We start from the raw sequence: 26150 nt of genomic DNA, 5'->3' as shown, positions 1-26150 counted from the left end.
GAATTATTATTTTAATGGTTTTTTTTTTTTTTTTTTTTTTTTTTTTTAGGTCCTAGCCACTGAAATCTCAGGAAAATAGGTGGTAGGACCTGCCAGAGCAAACTATAAGGGAACACCTGGCTGGCCTCCACGTGGCGGAGTACGTAAACGACAGGTCCCATCTGGGGCCTGGCGGCTAACAAGCCAGAGGAACAAGGGGCACAACATATTACACAATACATGATCCACACACTTTTAAACCTCTGGCCTTGACAGCGTACTGTCCTCGATACAAAGAACATACGCGGAGATGGGGTAAATCCCTGGTGCCGTTAAACCCAAAAAATACTCTGTACTCTGTACTCTTTAAAATGAAAATGTCAATATTAAGCCACATACTAATACAAGGTCATCCAAAAAGGTGTTCGTGATTTCCCTTTTAATTTTCTTTGGAAATATTTGATCGATTGCTGTGATCGTAGCAGCAAACAGTGTGGTAACTCACTAAGTTTTATTTGACACCTTAACAATGACCTTGGCTACACCGTGTGTGCAGAATGACTCCTACGCGCACTGCCTCAGTCAGTAAGATGACCACTGCCAGTTTTCTTAAGCTGATTAAACCAACGTATTATAGTTATGAAAAATATAGACAATGATAACCCAGTTTAATATAATACAATAGCAGAAGCTTTCGAGACTGTCGCGTCTCTTTTTAAACTGATAATTTGATTTGATATAGTGCAATGAGCTGAGAGTGAGGCACGTTATTCATTCAAGCTGGTTTCCTATTGTTGTCGCACGGACATGCGCTGTTTTACTCCAGCGTTTATCCAGCCTTAAAATGGTTGTCTCTAGGATGGGGTGCAGACGTATGCCTTTGCAGCGGTTTATGGCCTTTGGATTGTTTAATATATTAAGTGACTCTAGCCATAGGCGGTGGTGAAAGTGTCGTGAGTGGTCTACTATTTCGAAGTCACGTTTGGGATCAAGATCGTGGTTGGTGGCTCAAAAATGCTCCGCGACTGCGGACTGGTCAGTTTCGGCAAGCCGGATTGCTCTGTCATGCTCCGTAAGGCGATCTTGAAGACGTCTTGATGTTTCTCCTATGTAGCAGTTGTCACAGTCTCTACAGGTGATGTGATATATTACATTGCTGCGTAAGAGATGTGTGACAGGGATCTTCAGAACTGGAGACAAGTGAACGTAGGTTTATGCAGGGTAACTGTACGCATTTTATGTTGTAATTTCTGAGGATTTTTAAGATCCGTCCTGACACGCCTGGATAATAGGGAATGTAGGCGGACGGTATACCGTCTTGGTTCGGTAGTCTTGGGTGGGATGTGAGTTCTTGTGCCTGTAAAAGAAAGGCTTAAGTTTTGCAAATTACAGAGTCTGGAGACTAGGCACCGGCGAGGTGATCTGATAGAGGTGTATAAGGCTTTGAATGGTTTGAGCATGCTCAATGCCAATGGGATTCTTCATCTTGCTCAGAATAATCACCTCAGAGGGCATAAATTCAAAATGAGGAAGGACGGATGTCGGATAGATGTGCGGAAATTTGCCTTTGGCCAGCGGGTGGTTGGTTGGTGGAACTGACTTCCATCACTTGTTGTTGAAGTTGATAGCCTAAACAAATTTAAGGCTCAACTGGACAGGTATTTCGAACGAACGGAGGGGTGAAATGGGAGTGGTGTGTTTTTTTTTTTTTTTTGGCTGATGCTGAATAAGCTTGCTTTCTTGCATCATATGCCTCTACTAATGTTAATGCTAATGCTAATAGGCACCTGTTTAGTACATGGGATGGATAACCACATTTGGTTAGGTCCGCCTTCACACGGAAATCTCGTTACGTGTAATTGCATCAGTGCTGGAATAGGGTGCGAAATAGGGTACCAAAGTCTCTAGACGTGGGCCTACGCGATGCACTAAGACATCCAGGAACGGGAGTGCGTCGTCGACTTCTAACTCTATAGTAAACTGAATGAAATTAGAGAGGGAGTTCAGGTATTCCTGTAATGCTGTTTCAGAGCCACTGGTATTACAGTAAAAAGATCGTCAGCATATCTGCACCATGTTGTAATAGGTACAGGTGGGTTCAGGTGTATCTGCTCCTCCAAATCTTCCATGGCGATGTTGGCTACTACGGAACTAACAGGGGCACCCATAGCAGTGCCATGCACCTGTTGGTAGACTGAATCCTCAAAAGTGAAGATGCTGCTTGATAAGCATAGGTTGAGGGTGGTGCATATGTCATCAGTGGATAGTGATGTTCTGGATTGGAGGCTTAAGTCGTTCTCGAGGAGCCTCCTGGCGCAGTGCACGGCCTGTTGGACGGGAATTGAAGTGAATAAAGAAACCACATCAAATGATGCCATGACTGTGCTGTCAGGGATTGAAAGGTCCTTAATGAGGTGGATGAATTCGCTGCTATTTTTGATGGTGTGTGTGGTATTTCCTACAAGAGGTGAGAGGAGGCGCGGAATATGCTTGGATAGTTCATATGTTTGGACATTGCAGCACGACACTATAGGTGTGAGGGGAACACTCGGTTTGTGGATCTTTGGCAATCCATAGAATTGCGGTAGATGGCAGCCAGTAGCATGTAGAAGGCGCTGAGTTGTAGTCGAGATTTTCTTATCTTTAACCCATGTGTGGACGAGTTTATTGACGTGTCTCTAGACGTTTCAAGACCTTAATGGGTGGATCAGACAGAGGTTCATATACGTTTGGATCTAGTAGTAGGGCCAGGGCTTTCTCTCGGTAGGCTGACCGGTCCAATACAACGGTCCGGCGCCCTTTTTCAGCAGGAAGTACGACGATGGCGTTGTCCTTTCTTATAGATGATATGGTGTCATGCTGACGATGATTAAGGTTTGAGTAAGTTTTGCCGGGTGCTGCGGAGAATTGCGGCTGTCCTAAAACGGATTTTGTTGGCAGTTTCTTTGGGAAGGTTGGTAATACTGGCTTCTATACCCATAGCGAGTTGTGTGACTAATGGTTTAGATGGTACGACGGCGAACTTCATGCCTGAGTTGGCTTCTCTGTCTATGTTATGAACCTCCTTCTGATCCACCCATTAAGGTCTTGAAACGTCTAGAGACACATGTCAAAAAACTCGTCCACAGATGGTTTAAAGGTAAGATAATCTCGACTACAACTCAGCGTCTTCTACATGCTACTGGCTGCCAACTACCGCAATTCTATGGATTGCCAAAGATCCACAAACCAGGTGGTCCCCTCAGACCTATAGTGTCGTGCTGCAATGTCCCAACGTATGAACTATCCAAGCATATTGCGCGCCTCCTCTCACCTCTTGTAGGAAATACCACACACACCATCAAAAAAAGCAGCGAATTCATCCACCTCATTAAGGACCTTTCAATCCCTGACAGCACCATCATGGCATCATTTGATGTGGTTTCTTTTATTCACTTCAATTGCCGACCAAAAGGCCGTGCACTGCGCCAGGAGGCTCCTCGAGAACGATTTAAGCCTCCAATCCAGAACATCACTATCCACTGATGACATCTGCACCACCCTCAGCCTACACTTATCAAGCAGCATCTTCACCTTTGAGGATTCAGTCTACCAACAGGTGCATGGCACTGCTATGGGTGCCCCTGTTAGTTCCGCAGTAGCCAACATCGCCATGGAAGATTTGGAGGAGCAGAAACACCTGAACCCACCTGTACCTATTACAACATGGTGCAGATATGTTGACGATATTTTTACTGTAATACCACGTGGCTCTGAAACAGCATTACTGGAATACCTCAACTCCCTGTCTAATTTCATCCAGTTTACTGATGTGGACCAGGGACTTAAAAGACTCCCTGGTCCTTTGCAACTGAACAACACTAAACAAGAGTACTTTGTTCGTAACAGTTTGTGCACTCCATCGCCGCAGTAAAGTTACCTTTTCCCTTCTGTTTCCATTAACAAAAGAGTAGAAAGTTCTTTATATCTTCTCGGCTCGGAATGAGCGAATGGAATATTAAATTTTCCTAGGGCTCACAATCGGTTAACTCTGTCTGATGTGAGATACAGTTGTCAAAATAAAAAAAAAAAAAAAAAACAGACAAGGTGTGAAAAGGATTAGCATCTGAAAACAAGTGCATTTTTCCGAGGATAGAACTGCCATTTGCCTACCAATAAAAATGAAAAATTCTCAATCAGCCATCAAAAAGGAGTTCTGATGATGGGAAAAAAAGGGAATTAATACGTGGTCAGGGATATCAGGAAAACAAAACAAAAAAAAAAAAATAATAATAATAAAATTAATAAGTTAGTTTCCATTGGATGATAGTGTGTAGTTTTTAGGTGATATGCATTTGACAGCCTCAGATTTAGTCAGAAAAAAAAAGAAAAAAAAAAAACTTTTTTTTTTTTATCTTGTTCCATTGGACCAAATGCACAGTATAACGCGTTTCTTAGCTGCTTTATTATTGAACTTTTCTTTGTTGATTGAATTGTTACTACCTTTCGCTAATGAAATTCCTAATTCAAAATACTAATGAAATTCCTAATTCAAAATACTAATGAAATTCCACGCTTGCTGTTTCTCTGACACTCGTGCGGATTATATACGTATGTATTTCTTTTCTATCTTGTAAACTACGCAGACACTTGCGATTTGTAATCTTGGGTGTGTCGTAGTTAATGAAGATTGATCACTTTAGGTGATCGACATATGATATAAACGGCACGTAAATGTGCCATCGCTCATAATTGGAACTCGTTGGGGACGTGAAATGCGATTTTCGTTAACACTGACTGTTGGAGGCCAGTGGCTCCCTTAACTTCTTCCACACAATACGAAAAGAGTGGAACAGTACAGAACGCAGTTTATTATTATTCAAATGGATAATAATAAACTGGATTAGAGTTTCGAAAATTTAATCCCCGCCAGTAGCCCCCCCCCCTGGTTATAACGGCTGTCTTTCCATATCATGTGGAAAAAACCTGGATTCAATTTTGTCTTGGCAGAAGGAACTGCATGGGCGCTTTTCCCATTCTCCGATTTAGTTGGTTTTGTGTGAAGATTGCATGATGTTATTTTATTTTATTTTCTTTTTCCTTTATGGGAATTCGGGTCTTTTTTTTCCTTAGAATACGCGAAATTTATAGATATGATATACTGATGCTTCATGGCCGTAGTTGCCTCGGCACAGATTCACAGTAAAAATCAGACAATACCGAAGTTTAATTTGGAAAGTTTTTCACATTTTTCATCCATTTTTTGAATTTCTATGGCGGTTGTCCTTCCTGGGCAGCACAAAGTTATAATCGTTGTTCTTTCATAGAGGCCTGTGTTGGAATCCCGTGAGATGGGGAAAATTTGTTGGAAGTTTTTCGTGTCGTGGCTGAGTCAGTTGGTTCCGAGCGTGAGTAGTATATATAATATAGAACAAAAAAAAAAAAACTACAATAAAAAAAATTTCCATAAAAATTTCCATTTTACTAAAATAAACTACTCAAGTCATTCATTCATTTAAATTATATGGAGATTATTACATTTTCAGCAAAATAATGTAGGCTTTAGCACAAATAAGTAAGAGACGGTTGGCCATCTTATAAATCACCCCATAAAATCACCCCTTATCCCATAAAATAAGTAGTTTTAATTAAAAAAAGTAATTTTTTTTCATAAACCACTTAAGTGTTCATACACATGAAATTTCATGTGATTAGAGAAAATACAGGCTTTTAAACAGAAAAAAGTACCCCTCTCTAAAAATGATTTTTAAATCTCCATTGAAATTAAACACAATATTATTTTGAATTAATATAAAATATATTTTAAAAATCGATTATAACACCAAATTTATTTAATTTCCAATATTTTGCATATTTGTAAATTAATAATATTAAGTGAAATATTTTCATGTTATTTCGTTTTTATATCTATCTAGTAGATGTACTTTAGAAGTACAGTATTTTTATTATTATCAGTTTAATTTCAATCTCCATTGAAATTAAACACAATATTATTTTGAATTAATATAAAATATATTTTAAAAATCGATTATAACACCAAATTTATTTAATTTCCAATATTTTGCATATTTGTAAATTAATAATATTAAGTGAAATATTTTCATGTTATTTCGTTTTTATATCTATCTAGTAGATGTACTTTAGAAGTACAGTATTTTTATTATTATCAGGTATGGTTACAATTTTCCCTCCATATTATAATTTTACTTTTCAAATTCTTTAATTGGTTAAGGGGTATTAACATCTGAATCTTTTAATTTTTTATTTCAAGTTACTTGAAATTAGCTGATTTCTTGTAGTCTTTTTTGCAAGTTCCATTTATAAAGAAATTTTTTTTTAAAAATTAAGAAAGTTTCATTATATATAAATGTGTAAAGATTAAATGAAATTTAAAAAATTTTCAACGAATTTTCTTTATAAGTGGAAACAAAAATGAAAGAAAAATTTCGCAAGAAATATAAATAAGAAAAGATGAACCTGAATTTGATATATGTCATCCACACTGTAAAGATTGTAATAAAACATAAAAGGAATATATAGATGTAAAAATTTATGTGAGTATAGAAGACTCATTTTTTATGTGAATGTGGAAGAGAAGTACAAAAATTTTATGCAATTTTATGCGGTATGCAATCATTGTTTAAAGAGAAAGCTTTTATCAGAATTTAAAAATTATTCAGCCGATAATAAATGGCATACAGTATGTGAAGATTGTGCAAAATATTATCTGATTAACAGATGTAATTATGACGTAGAAATGTGATTGAGAAACCGCAATTGTGAAAATTTTTAATCGGTTGTCTGAGAAAAGTGTGAGTAAATCACATGTAAAATCAATTTTTAAATAATTTTTATTAATAAATATTTTGCATATTTCATTATGGGTGTTGATTTATCAACATTAAAAGTTATAGAATTAAAATATAGTTTACGCTTCAAAGTTTTTAAAGGATGTACTAACTTAAATAAAGAAAATTCACTTAATTTTATATTACATAAAAGTCAATTAAATTACGTGAGTATAGAAGACTCATATCAGGTATGGTTACAATTAAGTTTAATATATTCTTGAAAACAGAAGTAAGAGTGATTAGAAAAATTATAGTAATAGAAATGAATGTTATGGTTACACAAGAATAAGAAGAAAATAAGCTTTAATCGTTATAATGAATGAAGAGAACAAATGATAAAGGAAAATAACTGGAAATATTAATGAAGGAAAATAAGATATGATAATAATAAGATGAAAATAAGAGAGATCTAATATATTAGATCATCTCACATATTAGATCATATCGTGGTGGTTTTACATGTAATCTAGATTTTTATAATAACCACTCTTATATCACGTGAACATTATGATAGTTTATTTAATCTATTAACTAAATCACTATACATTAAAGTAACGTTTCGAGAATCTTGCTGGAATCCATCCTCAGACTTTACATAGGCTGTTGTCCCCATCGTGTTTGCCGAATGTCTCATTTCCGACTGCACGACACACACACACACACACACACACACACACACACACACACACACACACACACACACACACACACACACACACAGGAGACAGGACAGCAGAAGAAGAAAACAGCATAAAGTAAAAAAATAAATAAAATAAAATAAAACAAAATAAATAAATAAATAAATATATAAAACAAAATAAATAAATATATATATAAAACAAAAAAATAATAAAAAATAAAAATAAATAAATATATAAAACAAAAAAATAATAAAAAATAAAAATAAATAAATATATATATAAAACAAAAAAATAATAAAAAATAAAATAAAAATAAATAAAATAAATAAATAAATAAAAATATAAAACAAAAAAATAAAAATAAATAAAATCTTTATCTATGCCTTTGCCCACGTCTTTATGCAGTGCTGCCCAAAGTAGTCCACAAAGAGAAAAGGTGTACTGTCAAACAGAAGTAGGAATGTCATTCAAACAAGATCAGCAGGAACAAGTTCTAGACATAATTCTGTTAATCTGGAGTGGTATCAGAAGTCACTGGTTGATGACGGTATCACTGGCGTCACTGGTATCACTGTGCAGAGGAAGGATTTAGTTGTGGAGAGTCTTGATAAAGAATGAACCAGTAAAATTGAGCATCTGTTAAAATCTTAGTGTGTTCTTGAAAATCAGCGAGAGGATATCTTCTCGCCATCTTGCAGTGGACATAAGGTTCCTGGATAAGGAGGATGTCTGGGTTCTCTTCGTTAGCTTTTTGGTGAGTTGACCAGCTACGGCCTTTGATTGCTGCGCATTTAACTGCGCAAAGTTGATCCTGTTGAGGTTATAAGGTTTAAGGCCTGTGGCCATAATCGATCATTTGGTACGCACCATTGGCTTTACAGTAGACGGGGCACGTATTGTTCCTGAGTGAGTGATCCACTGGCAGCTTCTGAGACTTGCAATTTGCGCAAGTTGGCGGTTCATCTTTTTTAGGGTATGTGGCAAACTCGTGGCCCTTCTTCACTCAATGGCCGCAAATGGCCACAGTTTGGGCACAGGAAGTGTGTCATGTGTTCAAAACGACAACACCGATAGCATTTGGGGACAGACACCTGCTCTTTGAAGCGGCGGCTACCCCAATGTATAAAGATTTTAGTTATTTGGCTAATCGTTTTCCATGCCTCTAGTGTGAGTTTCACAACCCAGTTTGTATAGCCTCTTGTCCTAGACTTAGTTTGGAATTTTGGGGTTATCAAGGTAGCTGGTTCCACTTCCTGATACTCATGCGGAAGGTTCCTTATTTGTAATCCGTTGTGATAGGCTCTGATGTCACTTTTGGTTCTCTTTTTTGTGAAGTAAATTGAGCTGATTTTGATATGTTTATTTCCAGACCTATATGCAGTAGATATGCTACAAGGCTGTCGATCAGGACGGAGACTCGCTTCTTTAGATGTTATGTATAATTTGAGGTCGTCTGCATACGATGAGAAATCAGTGTACCTTGTGATAATGGGTATAAATATACACTCATAAATTAACTTGAGTGCCTTGCCTCGCAAGTGCCACTCACATCTTACTACTCTTTTAATTTTGCCATAAATTTTTTTAACTTTATCTCTTAGATATTTCGCATGGGGCACTAAACTCAAACGTTCATCAAGCACAATGCCCAGATATTTAGTCTGGGTACTATACCTCAGGGACCGCTCCCTCAACATGACAGTGGGATTTCATTACCACTCAGTCTACCCTTTAGTAGCATACACAGTTTTCTCGAGTGAGATCTCTAGCTTGTTCAAGGCTGCCCAACTTTCTAACCTTTCCACAGCTTCCTGCGTCTTTATCTCGAGACTAAGTCGAGAGTTCCCTTGAACTATTATCGACACATAATCTGCAAAAGCCACAATCTCAGTTTCATCCTAATCTTCATTTAATATCTCGTCAAGAACAACGTTCCACACCACAGGGCCAGTGGTGTGGAACGTTGAGTGGGGAGCGCCATAGAACCCTGTGGCGCTCCCCACTCAATCTTTCTGACAACTGAAGTATATCTATTCCTCACAACAACCTTTCTACCTGAGAAGTATTAGCATTAGTAGTAACTTCGTATCGATAAGTACAGATTATTGGGACACCTAATTTCCCTCATCCTGGCTAATATACTGTCCCATCACAACAGGTCGAAAGCGCCCCTGAAGTCAATAAACGCGCCGTGTGTACTTACACTCACTGTGCCTTACAATTCTCAGCGTCTCCGAAATGGCATCCTCAGCGGATCTCCCAGTTTTAAATCCAAACTGTTTCTGGGAATCAAATCCTCCATCAAGATACCACCTATTTATCCTCTCAATAATCATTCTTTCCAGCTTGACCGAAAGCAACGCTATAGGTCTATAAGACTTAGGGTCAGTCATCCCTTTATCTCTATTTTTAAGCAGAATTTTTAATTCCACCTCTTTCCAACAATCCGGAAAGCGTCCGTCTTGCAAACATGAATTGTATGCCGAAAGCAGCATCCATGACCACTCTTTAGCAAACTCTAAGAGTACCTCAACAAGCTGTTTAAGACAGTAAGATGCACAGATTGTTGGAGCTCTCTTTCAGCCCGATAAAGTCACTGTTGTGTCACCCTCCCCAGTCAAGTACAAAGTACCAGCGTGGCCTCCCTATGGCCCTGCTGCCAGCCACATGGTGACCAGTGTAGTCTGGCAAACGAAGGACACAGAAATTACGCTGATAGTTTGCTAAAATCCCAGGGAAATGTTAAAAGTTCACTTAGGGAATCTTCAAGTGAAGTTCTTTCAATGGGTACACTTTTTTTTTTAGCTAGATTGTACATTTTAAACTAATTAAGCACAGAAATCAGGAGCAGAAAATGGCATGTCAGCTCACAATGGCGGCCATATTGGCGATCTAATATGATTGCAACCCTGTTAGGCCTAATAATAATTAATTGAGGGAAAATAGAGAAATATACTTATCTCCGAATGTACCTTCGATACCGCGCCTATTGCGGGCTATTTAACTAAGTCTTATGAACACTATTCACAAAAAAACCCTGCATATTTAAGTGAAAAAGAAAAAATTCACACAATAGCAAAATTAACAACGGTACACAACATTACACATCTCAAGAGCCATACACTTTTAAATCTCTGGCCTTTACAGTGAACTGTTACACCCACAATGAAAGCAACGCGGAGATGGGGGAAACCCCTGGTGCCGTTAGACACGAACACACTATACAATAGCAAAATTGTGTGTAGAGCGTGTAGTGTGTTTAGGGTCTAACCGTCTCTAACGGCACCAGGGGTTTCCCCCATCTCCGCATAGCATACATTGTCGTGTGATACAGAACACTGTAGAGGTCACAGATTTAAAAGTGTATGATATTGCAGAGTTTTGTCTTGCAAAATTATGAAAAGTGTAAAGTATATTGGTGCCTAACATCACCAGGGGTTTCCCCCATCTCCGCGTTGCTTTTATTGTGGATGTAACAGTTCATTGTAAAGGCCAGAGATTTAAAAGTGTATGTGTGTAATGTTGTGTATCTTTGTGTGTAATGTTGTGTATTTTTGTTGTGTAATATTGTGTCCTTAGATGTGTGAGATGCTGCTTGAAGGAAAGATTACAATCTAATATCACTGCCAGGTACAACTGGCCGCCGTAGCCAAGTGGTCAGGCAGGTGGGTGCATAAGTACACGTGCCTTGAGTTACCCGGGTTCAAGCCCGTGACTGCTGAATACGGTGTTGTTTATTGTATTCTCTCTACCTTGTGAACTCTTCTGACCGTGTGGTCGTCCCGGAGTATAGAACAGAAAATTTATTTATTTACTTAAGCTGGCTTTGGAGTTTAATTGTGGTGTTGTTCATCTTTATTTGGGGCGGCCTATGTAATGGAAAACTCTCCCGGAATTCAGATCGGTAAAATTAAAATTTTGTTTCTTATGCGACTGCATTAAATTATGCTGTCGGCTCACCGAGTATAAGGCACATGCATAATACGAATTACCCAGTGATACTTAGGCTATATGCATAACTTTTAGAAAACTGGAAAATTCAAAATACATATGCTATGTTCCATGGATGCCGGATTTATGAGATTCTACCATTCATACTACTGGTGGAGTTTTCCAGAAATTTGGAATATTGACCATAGAATATTTGCAATTTATAGGCACGTGTCCTTCAGGTGCCTCCGCACAAATAACTGTGTTATTTTATTTATTTATTTATTTTGTTCTGTGGGAGAGGCAGTATTGTTTAAATCTAAAAGTTTGGTAATTTGTCGCCTTTTATTGTGTAACACAGAATGGAAGACAGAGTTACAGAATTCATACAGGTTATCACAAATCTTGTGGTGTCATGTAATCAATTTTTCTGTTATACTGATTCAATGAAAACCATCACACTAGGGGCATAAGGAAGGGAAATAAAGTTACCAACAGGTATCGTTACATTTCAGGTTCAAGAATCCCTTTTAGTTCAGTTATTCATTTTTGAAAGGTTTATATTGAATGCTATCTTAATCACGTGGGCAGCCATAAAACGGTGGTGGTTGAACCAGGAAAAGGAACTTGCGCAGACAGAATGAGTTCAAAACCTCCACAAGGCAGAAATAATAAAAACGAATACATTTACATGATATGCTGTATAGCCCATTCTCTCCCTCCAGTTTTTGTTATTTCTTTACAGGCTTTATTTATGTGTTATAGAGTTACGATCTTGGCGCTGTTGACCTTCCCGGAGGTGCGTAATGCTAGAATAAATCAAATGCTTTTATACATCTTTTAGTTTCGGTATCTTCTGAACGCTTGCTTGCCCGTCTTAACATAGTAACCTTGATTCTTACTCGGTCATAATTTGTGTTCGCAATCACTATCTTAATACTGCATTATCTTGGTATCATTTTTCATGCTTAATAACAATAATACAATACCGCTTTATTAACTTACAACAACAAAAAGTATACATCCATAATAATGATAATATAAAAATTTCTCATACGTAAAGGCTCCGCTGGTTTCTGTTCCTGGAGATCGCAGAACAAAAAACATTGGAGTGTTTACATACGATGAAAGGTAACAAAATAAGGTTGAAATTAATAATTTAAATAGTCAATTACTAAGTTTACAGAAAGGATGATTCTTTTTATAGATGTTTCTCTGTATTCTTTGTTTACTGGTCTAGATTGAGAATAACGTTATTGATTAGCTTTGTTCTGCAGTTTGATGAATAATAATAATAATAATTTTATTATTACAAAAGGGGACGATTAGCCCAGTGGTTACGACCCCAGACTGCCAGCATCATGGACCTGGGTTCGAATCCCACTGCGAAGGGGGAAATCGCGAAAGTCGCTTCATCGTACCTACCTCTCCAAGGTCGAAGTGACGGTTGAGACAGAGAGGGCTCCATCTGGTGTCGCTCCCATAACTGTCATCCACCACTGGATGCCAAAGCTAAAACAGGTCCCCCTCCATAACTAGATGAAAATGAGAAGTAGAAATATGGAACATTTGCATCGAGTGTGGCGTAAGATAAAGTCACTTGCGTTCTCAGACATTAGGCAGAGGGGTCGGTTCGAAAAGTCGGAGCTGGTCTCCCGTGCGCGACAGTGAATCGAGTCGCGCTGTCTCCCGTATGTCTACCACAACTGACCACCCAGCCCAACCATCTGGAAGTGCTTTCTGCACAACTCCGCTAGTCACCACCCAGGAAGGAAGAAGAAGCCAGTGCATGAAGTCGATCATCGAGTTGAATACGTTCATCATGCGAGAATACTACGAAGTAACGAATCAAGATAGAGAGAGAGAGATGATAATGTATGGGACAAAACTACACAGCCAGTTGTTGGAACGGTTCCCGACTTTTCGGGTCATTGAACAGCGAATAGCAGACCAAAAACGGACCATAGTCAAGAAGAACCTGATAGCTCCTACAAATCTTGGAAAAAAATCAAGCAAGCATGTGACTATAATCTTTGATAATACTTGGTGATCCATAGTGAGGAACAAATTAAGGATATTTGAGCCCTTGCACTTTCTCTGACATTGAGATAAGTAACAGTAGTTCAGGCGGTTGTTCAAAAACTGGCCTAGCTGGATATAAATTGTCATTTAAATGGTAAAATCATCTTTAGGATGCATTACACCTGATACAGTTTGTAATGGAGGTTGTTAGCGGATCTTTCTCATCTCTTCTACGGATTTCATCTCTTCGAGAGAGGCACGAATGGGAATTTATATCAAGAGCCATAAATTTTTGTTTGGGCCCAGTTAATAACAAAAATTGGATGTCTTCAGTTGTATATTATCTCCATGATTTTTTTGCTCATGCATAATGATTTAAAATAAATAACTTTATTGCAAAACACAATATTGCAGCATCCAATTAGGCAGCTAGTTTTTCAGACTGTAACACTGTTGACACAATAAAAACAAAGGAAGGGAAAATATTAAATTAAAATGAAAATGAAAAAGCAAGGCAGAAAAGGATGAGATAAATGCAATTCGAAAAAGAAAAGAGAAGTTAAAAGGCGAAGGCCAACATTCCTTTGATTGTGTTTACTCCTGTAAAAATGCTCTCTAATATATGCATGCCTTCTACGAAAGCAGTGTATAACGGTTTTCATACCCTTCTAAATTTCATTTTTAGCTGTACCGGGGGAAATAGTTTGTAAACATCAGACTGCAAATTTCAAATAAAAATAAATAAATAAATAAACGATGAATATATGGCTTTGACCAGATTCTTTGGTTGTGTTGGGAGATGTTGACAATATAGTAGAGATGGAGGAGTGGGGATGTATAGAAATATAAATGTTGAAAAAGTTTAAAAGAGTTTAATTTTTAGTGAAAGTTAGGAGGGTACAAGTCTTGTTTTAAGGGGCACTAGTCCCTTTTCCCCAATTGCAAGTGCTATAAGGCTACAAATCATAGCTTCAGTCAAATTAATTTAGTTTCAGAGAAGTTTGGAAATCAACTGGCAAAACCAGGCTGCTCTATTGTATTAGCAGCAAAACTTTCGTAATTTGTAAAAAATTATCTCCTACCAGATTTTCATGGTTTCATTCCCTTTCCAAGTAAGGGATAACCATTTCGAAAACAAAGCTTGAAAATCAGACACAGTCTACGTGCAAAGAGTCATCATTATGCATGCCTTCGTTATTGGCAAGTTCAAGTGACCAGAAGTCGAAGAGAAATGTAGGGCACAGCATTAGAGGTGAGCCTTACGCAATCGGAGGTGTGTGTGCGCACGCATGTTAAGCTCCAAATCAACTGGGGTTGTAAGGCGTCAGTATAATATGGTATCTGTAAATTGCGTGTACTTTGTGATTAGTTTGCCTGTTTGCTGGGGGAAAAAAAACACCCCAGTTTCAGGAGATTAAGCCATGCAACTGTCGCCTCAGACCGACTAAATCAGCCACGTTTTCAAAAAATAGACAATAACAGGCTTTTTTTTTATTTATTTTTCTTTTTTTTTCCCTTTTTCTCCTATCTTTTCACAACATCGTGGCTGAGTTAGGGTCTTCGAATTGGGCCTTTTTCACTCGGTGTGGTGATTATATGAACTGTGCTACGCGCGAGGGCCTCCGGTGGAGGAAAAAATAAGTTACTTCACTGAAGGTGTAACGTAATTATTTATTTTAATGTTGTTGTTGTAATAGGATTTTAGGAGCATTAGCGACTACGACCATATTACTCCGTATATACTGTCTGTAAATTGCGTGTGTTATCTGGTCGATTTTCTGTTTGCTGAACTAAAACCCCGACTCCTGAGACCGACTAACTCAGCCACGTTGTAAAAAAGGCCTATAATTCCTCACGTCATTGACGGGACTCCAACTGTGCTACCCACGAGGAGATAAGATGGATATCTTCACTGTGTCCCTCGAACAACTCATGCACGGTACGGGCCCTATGATCACGGCGCATTACCGTCTTAGAAGAGCCTGTTTCCGTGTCTGTCCGGAAAAAATGAGCAGGATGCACATGGATTCCTAAGACGGTGGACCTCACCAGTGAAACGTTGATCCATACGCAACAGGGTCCCAGTTCTTGCCATGCCCCATATTAACCACCACCACCACCACCACCACCACCAGGGTCGACGCTAGGATTTTTTGCGCCCCTATGCAGAAATGTATTTGGTACCCTTGAAGATTGTAATAAATACTACAATTTTGAATAAATAGAAATGAAATACCTTTTTAAAAAATTTTATTTACGTCAATTACATTCTCACTTTACGTGCTTTAATATTGTTGTAAGCCTATTGACCATTTGAACCGATTTTAATTGCTGTCACCGCCGCTAGGGGCGCCACTTGTTTGGCGGAAGTTTGAACCGATTTTGTCTCCTATGATCTTTAAATTTTTTTAGTTTTGTGGATGGCGCCGCAGAATTTTTTCATACAAGTAATTTAGGTGGAATTCGAACTGAGGTCTGCCTGCTTTAAAAATAGGTGCCCTAACCACGGGGCTAGTGAGACACTTACAAGCCACTGCTTGTAAGTGTCTCACTAGTAACTATGCCAATGCAGCCAATTCGGTGTGTTGGGGCCCACAACCGAAAGGGAGCCTCATGCTCGAAACAGAAAAAAATTTAATTGAGTAAAAATGTAAGTTTTTTCGTTAAGTTTATGATAACATTTACTATGTCTACGAATAATAATTTTTTTTTCGCACGAAGCATGTTTGCTGTTAGCTAGCTGCACAGCACAAGCGAAACTGCGGTGAATAGAGTTCAAATGGTATTAGCAGAGCTGCTGCTTCCAGGGCAATTTTTAAGCGTTTGTGACTGTGGGGACAAAAGTCGAATAGGGGCCTATTTATTAGGGGTCATTATTATTGAGTATAGTATTACTTTTGCAACTATTTTTCAGGGGGCCCACACTAAACTTTGCATTGGGGGCCCACTTTTTCTAGTTACATTAGTATTCACAAGAAGAGACATTAACTCGAACACAATTTTTTTTAAATTAATAGTGCTTAATGAATGGTGTTAGAATGTAATTTGAACACAATTTTTTTAAATTAATTATTTTAGTAGTGCTTAATGAGTGGTATTTAGAATGTAATTTTAGCATAATTATTTTAATTAATAGTGCTTAATGAACGAAATAATATTTCCCCAACTGAAAATAATAAAGTGTGTGTTTTTAAAAAGTATTCATGAATTATAAGTAAATATTTAATTTCACTAAGAAACAGATTTTTAATGATTTCAAGTTTTTTTTTTAAAGCTATTTACACAGGAATCTAATAATAAAAATGTGCACGAATCCTACGATTTACGCACGCACCTAACCTGTGAATAGACATAGGGCGCTATTTCGCTATACAATTCAATAATAGTTTGTTTCTATATTGAGATTAAAGTCGTTATTTACTGACTTTAACTGAGATACTTTTATTAAATATTATTATAATAAAAATTGTGAATTTCGGCGCCCCAAGATGTTGGCACCCCTATGTCCTGCTTACCAGGCTCACCTTGTTCCGCTGATCCTGACCACCACTGCTTGTCTGGATAGTGGGCACCATGTACAATGGATCCATGGACTCGACACGAAAGCATGAGAGATTTTATTGATCTGCCTTAAATTGCGTGTGTTCTCTGGTCGATTTGCCTGTTTTGCTGGATGGAAAGCCCGAGTCCCATTAAAGTTCTTCGCGTCATCGAAGGGACTCGAACCCAGGTGTGGGGAAGACGGTGATGATATCACTGTGCTACCAGCGCAGACAAGAGAGAGGGGGATGGGGGATGTTTTCTGCGTGTCATCGAAGATTAGCATAGGAGCACAAGAATCATTTTTGCGAGATATAAGACAGAACTGAGTTTTAGAAATGTTGAAATTAACTAAGTTAGCTTTGCCCCATTAGTATTAGCATTAGCATTAGTAGAGGCATACGATTCAAGAAAGCAAGCTTATGCAGCATCAGCCAAAAAAAAAAAAAAAAAAAAAAAAAGCCTTCCATTTCACCTCATTGGAGAATAATCTGGAGATCGGCATTTAAGGAATTGGTAGTGGATAATCGAGAAGTTGAAGCTGTTTGTGCAGGGCAAGGTGCAATGTGCTATCATCAGCAAAACTATGGATGGAATTTCTACTCAATGGAAGAAGGTCATTAATATACAAGAGGTAAAGAGTGAAAGAACTTAACTTTGGGGTACACCAGCATTAGTGAAGTTAGAAGGCAGAGAGCCATCTACCATTGTCATCACTCCAAGAGATCAGAGAGAACACTGGTTACCAAATTACAAAAAATGATCTGCAATCGATAAAATGTAAGCTTATTTAGAAAACTTTATGCCTGACAAGACCAAAAGCCTTTGAAATGTCAAGAGTAACTGCTTGAGTTTCACCAAACTTTTCGGTTCAATTTGTCCATAAGTGGGTAACATAAGTCAGTATATTACCAGTGGATGAATCTTGGCAGAATTCACAGTGGTGATCATTGATCAGATGGAAGGTTTCTGAATAGTTTAGGAGTTGGCGGTCAATCTATTTCTTCATTACTTTAGAAAGAGTAGAAGTGAGTGCAATATGACAATAATTGGATAGAAGAGATCTGTCATCCTTTTTAGGATCTGACTGGATATGAGCAAATTTCCGAGCAAAAGGAAAAACAGTGGAATAAGAAAGCGTAAAAAGACAATCTGTAAAATGGCAGTTTGTTTAGAGCACCTTTATGCCAAACGAACGATCAAAAGCAGAAATGTCAAGAGACATTTCATAGTCACTAAGCTTTTCTATTGATGGAATAAGAAAGTGTAAAAAAAAAAAAAGCGAAACAGGATAAGCTTAGGAGCACATGTTTTGAGAACGAGTGGAATCACCATCAGGACGAGTCGAGATTATTGAATGGATGGGATTTGTCACCCAATTTAGGAACCGATGGATATAAGCAAATTTCCAAGCAGAAGGAAAGCCAGCAGTGGAAAAAGAAAGTGCAAAATAGCGACGCAGAACAGAATCAAGCTTGTTCGTTGCTTAAGAGCGCAGGTTTTTGAGAACTAACCTGTTCTCCTGAAGTATTTCTTCACCTGTTGTCATAACTTGTGTTCAGAAGCACAGGTTTTGTGAACCAGTACGACCTGGAGCTGTTACCAATTATTTATTATCAGTTATTAAAATGATACATCTACTATTTATTAAAACAAAGCAAAGTACTTTCATGTGTACAGAAGCGGCCCCAGGTCTGTCAGCGCCCTGTGCGAGATTTTTTGGTGCACCCTCTCCGACTTGAAATTTACAGCAAATCAGTGAATTTTCGTGGCATTTTGAGCCCCCTAAATTTTGGTGCCCTGTTCGGGAGAACCGCTCGATCGTTCCTTAAGCTGGTCCTGCTTGTGTATGCTGATAACTACGAATATCCTTCGAGAAAGCTTAGAAAAATTGGAAACAGTAATGGATTTAGAGGGCGGATGTGTGTGGGGATGACCCTCCAGTGTTGTACTTCAGTAACTGTATTTTACATAAATAAAAATGGAATGTAAACAGCATCATATTATAATCAGTTTTATATTGTAAAACTCATTATACTATGAGGAGAGAATATAATACGAGTGCCCCCCCCCTCAAATTTGCGCAAAATCTACTTTTAGAGGAGTGAGGTGATTCCAAAAATCTTATTTTGCTGTTTTTATAGGAGACAGAGATTTTAACCGAATTTAAAGATGTAAGAGTTCAATTCCTGACACAGCTAAAAACCGTAGATTATAAAAATAGCTAGCAACGATCAAAAATAGTACATGTATTTTTAAGTCATTAAATTCATTGCCCAAACTAATTTGCCTTTTCAGGGAAATGCAAAATACACCGAAGGTAAATACTGTCCCTTGTTTTTAGCTATTCTTCTCCTCCTTGGAAAATTCTATTCATTCATCGAGGAGCATAATAAAATGATGGAAGATCGTACGAAAAGTAAAGTTTCTTATTTAATCAGAACTGTTTATGTAGAATTGATAAATAAATTGGCAGGGAAAATAGTGTCGGAAAAAGTGTAACAAGTATAACAAAGAAAAATAAATATTTCTCATTTATCGTTGACTCAACTGATTGTTCAAATGAATGAGAAACCCTGCTTGGTAATTCAATACCGAACTGAAGACGCAGAAAACTAGCATTATCATTTTAAGGATTTGTTGATTGTGGAAGAAAGGCATGCTGGAAAATGTTTGGCTGAAGCTATTTCAACTGAAAAAGAACTTGGAAAAAAAAAAAAAAAAAAGGCTGCGACTGCCTGTTTGTATAATGGAGCTAAAAACCATTTACACTTATAAATACAAATGGGCTTGTTGTACTGGATTCCATTGTGTAAGGAGATTAATGATACTGTATATATATCCAGTAATAAATTTAATGACAAATGACAAGAATGTAGCTTTTAGGGTAAAATGGACCCCTTCATCAGCGATATACAGTTTCTGACGGAATAAGACATTCAGACTTAATTTATCAAGTGAAAAAGTTAGTAAAGCAACTTAGTTTTAGAAAAGTGCTCACGCATTTTTTAAAATTTTTTTTGCAAAATTTGTGTAATTGGTTCAATTCTTCAGATCGATGGCAAAAGCTTTATGAATGAAAAGTATTAAAACCTTTATGGATTACACGATTTTTTGAAGCAAGCTGTAGATGCTTTATTCACTGGTTATGTTGATCTCGTTCAGTTGCACGGATTGCTTTATAGACGACAAATCCCGCAGGACAACAAAAGAGAAGCTAAAAACCCTGAAGAAAGAACTGATGTATATACACAGCAACAGAAACGTTTTCTGTTATTGTAAAGGGCCTGCTGAAAAGGATCGATGCAGTCATCACTTCTATACAAAATACAAAAATTAACTTGAATCAATGTTAAGCTTCGCTATTGGGCATTAATGAATATGAATTGAGTAAACGTATTGAAGAGATTTTCGTTACTTGTGTTAAAATGAGAAAGGAACTACTGTATGAATTTTAAGAGAATCATAAGACATAAGAAACAGATTTTGAGACAACATTTAGAGGCAAAGGAAAAGGTAAACAGTCAAGAAAGGTCTAAATGTGTAGAAAATTATGATAATTTTTCAGGACGGTGTATCTTGCATTCCGAGTAAACACTTTTTATGAAGTGATAGTTACTCTGAGTTTATGGTTCAAAGAACAAAGTGAAAATTATTAAACATTAATTAACCTGCTCGTATACCTGTGGGGTAAATAAGTTTCACTAGTGGAGGTTCATATTTATGATGAAAATTCTTTGAAAGAACATATAGTGCAGTTTAATTTGTACAGAGATATATTGTTTCCAGTCCAGAAATTTCACTTCATTGCCCTCTTAGCTAATCTCAAAGAAACGTGATTATTTACAAATATGTATTCGGATTTCATTCAGAATGTATTTTATGCTTGCACGTCTTCTCTGATGCAGAAGAAGAGAGGTTATTTTCCAAATTAAAATTAATAAAGAATAATGTAAAAAAAAACTATGATCAAAAACGCTCGCAAAAACCTTGCCCTGCTTAAGTGTTATCAGCATAGTAAAGCAGACAGTTCAACACGTTTCCACAAACAAAATTTCAACCATAAAGAATTTGAATTTAACAAAAAATATTTAGAAATTATATCACAGCTACAGTTTTGATTATTGGATTTTGTAATATATTTCTTTCGGTAGTGACAAGCAGAGACGTAACTAAGATATCTCGATTGCGAGCGTGGTCCCCGGCCACAGCAGCTGATTCATCCGATGTGATAAAGAGCTAGACTTTGCATAACTAAATTCATTATTTATTTCAGAACCATTACAATTGTTATTATCTAAATCGATTAGAATATTATAATATAAATATAATTTTAATCTAATTATTTTTATGAAAAAAAAAGCACATTTCTGATATTTGACCATTGGTGTCAAAATTTCTAGTTACATTTATGGTGACAAGGTTTTCTAATGGTGCCTAAATTATCTTGATCGGATATTCGTTTCAAGAATTAGAGCGTTTTCAAGCCCACATACATGTATCCACTAAAGAAAAGATCTCACAGGATCTTTTCTTTTATGAATATGTGGGTTTGAAAACTCTCTATGCTCCTCTTAGTCTGCCCATGATCCTCTTAATCCGGTTCTGCCATAGACTAATTAACTCGGACACACGATGTGGTGTGTGTATGGGGGGGGGGGGGAACCTACAAAAATCGCTTCCCTCTCAACAGATTCATACCTTAAGCTTTTTGCACGTGCTGTGGAAAGACAGCGATCGTAACAACTGTGCTATCGGAGAGCGTTGTGTATATTCGCTTATATTTTGTCTTTTATATTTTATTTTCCAACAATAAAAAATATAATAATAATAATAATAAAGTTTCAGTGATCACTTTAATAGCCGCTTCATAGTTTTCAACCTTTGCTTTTTCCTTCCGACACGTCCGCACTACACATATACACAACATAGAGTTTCAGCCTTTGATGACTATATTAATGGCTTAAACTTCGATAAGTCGGTTGACTGCTCCTTCAAGGACCATCCCAAGTATCCAAAGGCAAACAGCTAACTGAAACCTCCTACCGGGAATAAGTCCCTGAACATCGCCTAGAGCAGCTATTTGCGTTCCGGACTGTGGAGCCTTGGTTGTTATTTATCTGCGTTCGTTTTGGCGTATCGCTTTGTGGTACGACAACAATGAGATGTCATCATATATGGCGTTAAAATAATAAATAATAAAATGAAAATAAACAAATAAGGTACCTACTACTATTGTTCATAAGAACAACAACAGAAAAAAAAGTTTATTTGAAACCGTATTCAATGAAAGAACGAAATTCCTTTCTGAAAAGAAAGAACGAATTACGGAAGGACGAAGGGGTAAAACGGACGGATGAGTAAGTAACGGGAGTGTGACATCCCTAAATAGTAGCATATACAACATGGACGAAGTATTGTTAGCCTGTAACCATTTCGACAATCGGGTAATCGGCATACAGTACTAGAAATTGGACAATGTTGACTAAATCTAGAATAAATGCAAGTTTTTAGTGTGACGAACAGATTTCATAGCAGTAAATGTGCAAATCTGCATCACAAATCTGTCATGAAAAAAAAAAAAAAAATAAAAAAAAAAAATATATATATATATATATATATATAATTATAAAATAAAATAACGGTTATAAATATATTATTATGTAGATGATTTCAGCTAAAGTTAACTTCAGAAGATCGAATTTGATGAAAATATACATGCTCGACGAATCTGATTTGCAAATTTCATATTATAGGAGCCATTTTCGAAAAAGGAAATCTGAATAAATTGTATTCAGTAACTTAAAATTAAGACTTGTATTAAAATCATACCTCTTATTAAAATCGAATTTCTCACTGTAACATAACGTTAATGTAAGAAAAGCAGATTAGAAAATATATGCCGACTTCTTTCTAAATAAAGCAGCTTTCTTCATGTAGCTATGAATTTAATGGAAAATATCTCGAGAAGATTGACTAAACGCCGAGAGTTTTTATCCAGGGGCCTAAAAAAGATCTACGACCAGTTATAATTGGAAGTTCATTCTTTGTAAGATTTTCACGATTGTTTCTCTTTCAGCTATTGCATACCATTACTTCATTTGTCAACCTCCTTACTTTCACACAGTTATCCCGAATAGGTCAACAAATACCAGTCTTCTGGATACCCCATTTAAAACTCAACATACGTTTGACACAAAATCTCAGTTTGACATAATTATTTCTCGATTTTAAATCAGCTTTGACAAAGTTCTTATTCCAACTCTGATTTACACTCTGGAAGTCTACTTCGGTGTAAAGGGTATATTCATGTCCACGATAAATGGCATCAGTACCAAAACCTGCATAAGCATTTTGTCATCACCACTAGTGTGCCACAAGGATGGGTGTTCCCTTTCCACAGCACGTGCAAAAAGCTTAAGGTATGAATCTGTTGAGAGGGAAGCGATTTTTGTAGATCCCTCCCCCCATACACACACCACATCGTGTGTCCGAGTTAATTAGTCTATGGCTTTCACCTCTTTTCAACAGTTCTTGAACCTCTCCTGTCGATCCACTTGAATGTACAGTCCCACACCGTTGTTTATGTGCTGTAGAGACCCTTCTGTAGTCTAGTTGTCAAAGAGACTGACTGCTAACTGATGACGATGATAGCTATTTTGAAGTCTATTGGATCGATCATCAAATAACAGCCCTTCTTACCTTTTACAAAAAGCAATATTCCGAAAATATTCATTGTAAGAGTAGAATACGCATACATTAAGAAAGTTATGTTGCATACTGACCTTGGCCTGACCTGGGAAAATACAAAATAAAATTTATAAAAAATAATAATATAAATGTAAGGTTTGTGTCACGATGTGGAATATCCGACAGCTTCTTGGAATTTACACCACTCAAACAGTTCAGTATGTCCAGATATATCTTCTGCATATTGTAATATAATATGTATTGTACTTGACTATAAGTAATATACAATAATGTTGTAATGTATGCTGCTGTCATAATGCTTCTCTTCCTCCCATTCATGTGAAGAAACATTTTGGAGTAGAGTGTAGAATATGTATTGGATTCTGAAGTGGTTTAATAGTCACCTTGATTCCATTCTCCATTTTCTAGGTCCGTCGATCTCAGTTTCCAGTTTTCATGTAATCCGCTATTCATAATGGCCATGAATATTTATGTACTGGCTAGGTTTTTATTCTAGAATTGACATCCCGGATACAATTGTTATTGTATCAATACAGTTGTTATCAGCCAGAGACTAATTGTTGATCTCAACGTTACCCACTAGTACTGCCGAAGTAAATCACCGGCAAACGTAATCACCGCTGGTACTGATTTTGTTTCCCAACAAGTTGTTGACGTACAGTACCATAGGGATTGATAGTGATAGATCTGTGATATTATGCCTGTTCGTAGTTACTCTGAATTCCATACCTTAGCATTCACCGAAACTTGGCTTTCTGATGCTGCTGTGTGCGTTTTCGCCGCTTCTCATTTCTAGGTGTTTTCCAAGGAAGTTGCAGCGTGGCCTGCCGGTTCGTCAGTTTTATCTCCTTTATTATCATGATGAATTATTGGATTTGGATCCTTTCATGGATTGTACCCTTTAATATAATAATTTGCTCCCTTAAATTGCTGTATTTTATTTTAATTTACTTGTGTATATATTATTTTATTTTGCTATCATTGTTTTTCATTATGTGTTATTTTATTGTAAGCATGTACTTGACATGCGAACTTATAATTGATAATTGATTAATATTTCCTCTCTGTGGAAAATTAACAAACAACAACAACAAAAAAAAAAAAAAAAAAAAAACTAAGACGTTTTCAGTGTTTCAGAGAATATACGTATTTATCTATTTTGATTTTTGAAGAGATTGGAACTCGTCTTTTAATGGGTATGAAACAAAAATAAAACTGTGATGTGATAGACTTGTTTAATCGTGCACACTCCGACACGGTGGAATGCGCAGTTGACATAATAGTTCATTTCCCCTTCTCCTTCCCATTATTTTTCCATTACTTCTACTGTCATACTGTCTCATGCATATTTTTGAAGTGGATAGTGCGCATTACCCACTTAAATACTCTCGGGTGATGCTGGGCACAATTTTGTGATCCCTAAATTACTCGATATAAAAGCAAGTTATAATATGAGTAAATTATTGGGTCTCTTATCGCAGCTCGGGTTGGAACGATAACCCTCTATTCCTTCAACCCCAAAAGAACCCCGGCATTAGAGTGCTTACACGAAAACAGATGACCTGCTTCCTGGTAACCTGGATCTTCAAGCAGCCTAAATGGAAGGGAATGGAAGTTCACACAGTGACAGCGTGTCAGGACTGGTTGTGTTAATCCATTTGCTTACTGGTTGCCAGTAGCTGAAGCAGTGGATACTGTGCTCTTAATGGAGAAACGAATGGGAAGAGTGGTGGATGATCAGGAACGAAATGTTCTTGGTTCTAGATTGACGCAGTTCGTTTCTCCTTTAGTTTTTACTGTTTAAGTCGGTTAAACCGTACGATAGAATATTTTTTTAAGAAAAACGTTTTCCCAGAGGATGAATTCTTCATCTGAAGAATAGAAATTGAAAGATATGTATGTACACAACGACTCAATTCATGCATGAATTGAGTAGATTGGCTATTTTCTGGCTTTAATGCCCTTCCTAGTAAAACGTACCCACCAGCATATTAGCGACAATACTAAGAACTCGCACTGGTCAACTTGCTTTCTATGTCCATAGCCAGTAAGCATATTAAGGCGTGTTCTCGATTCAGAAAATAGACGTTTGTCAACCTGCTATATACGTGTAAGCACCCTTAACTCCAGCATTACAAGCCGCTTGTGCAACTAAGCACCAATGCGTATTTCACATCGTTTTTCATTTTTCTCGTTAAACTTGGAAGAATAACCTTTTAAGCAATCTTGATACTATCTAAATATGTGTGTGCATTTTTTTTTTATCTGTCTTTAAAAATTATTTTTAGTGGTTGACAAATCTGGAATAGGGATCCTGTTTTTTTGTCGTGTTCTCAAATGCTAGAGTGTCTGCCGCCTTCCACGTCTTTCCTTCCGTCCGCACGTAACAATTCGACTACCACTGGACAAATTTTCATGAAATTATATATTTGATCTTTACAAAAATCCATTCAAAATTTCATTCAGATCAGAGAAA

At 37.1% G+C, this 26150-nt stretch overlaps 1 protein-coding gene across 1 annotated transcript in view; it reads right to left on the bottom strand.

Annotated features, from left to right (window-relative positions):
- The window catches only part of LOC150080827 (amine oxidase [flavin-containing]-like), a 238711-nt gene that overhangs the window by 205520 nt on the left and 7041 nt on the right, over positions 1-26150 (bottom strand). Inside the window, exons 2-3 of the mRNA XM_090380834.1 lie at positions 23666-23759; positions 9675-9989 (exon numbers count right to left, since the gene is read on the bottom strand). Coding sequence (XP_090236960.1) covers positions 9675-9989; positions 23666-23759 — 409 coding nt within the window. The remainder of the gene's footprint in view (positions 1-9674; positions 9990-23665; positions 23760-26150) is intronic.

The sequence above is a fragment of the Mastigoproctus giganteus genome, chromosome 9 (genome assembly GCF_048544385.1).
Source record: "Mastigoproctus giganteus isolate SK-2022 chromosome 9, ASM4854438v1, whole genome shotgun sequence".
Taxonomy (NCBI): Eukaryota; Metazoa; Arthropoda; class Arachnida; order Uropygi; family Thelyphonidae; genus Mastigoproctus; species Mastigoproctus giganteus.
Note: the sequence above shows the minus strand (reverse complement) of the source record. Positions and strands in the feature narration are given on the sequence as shown.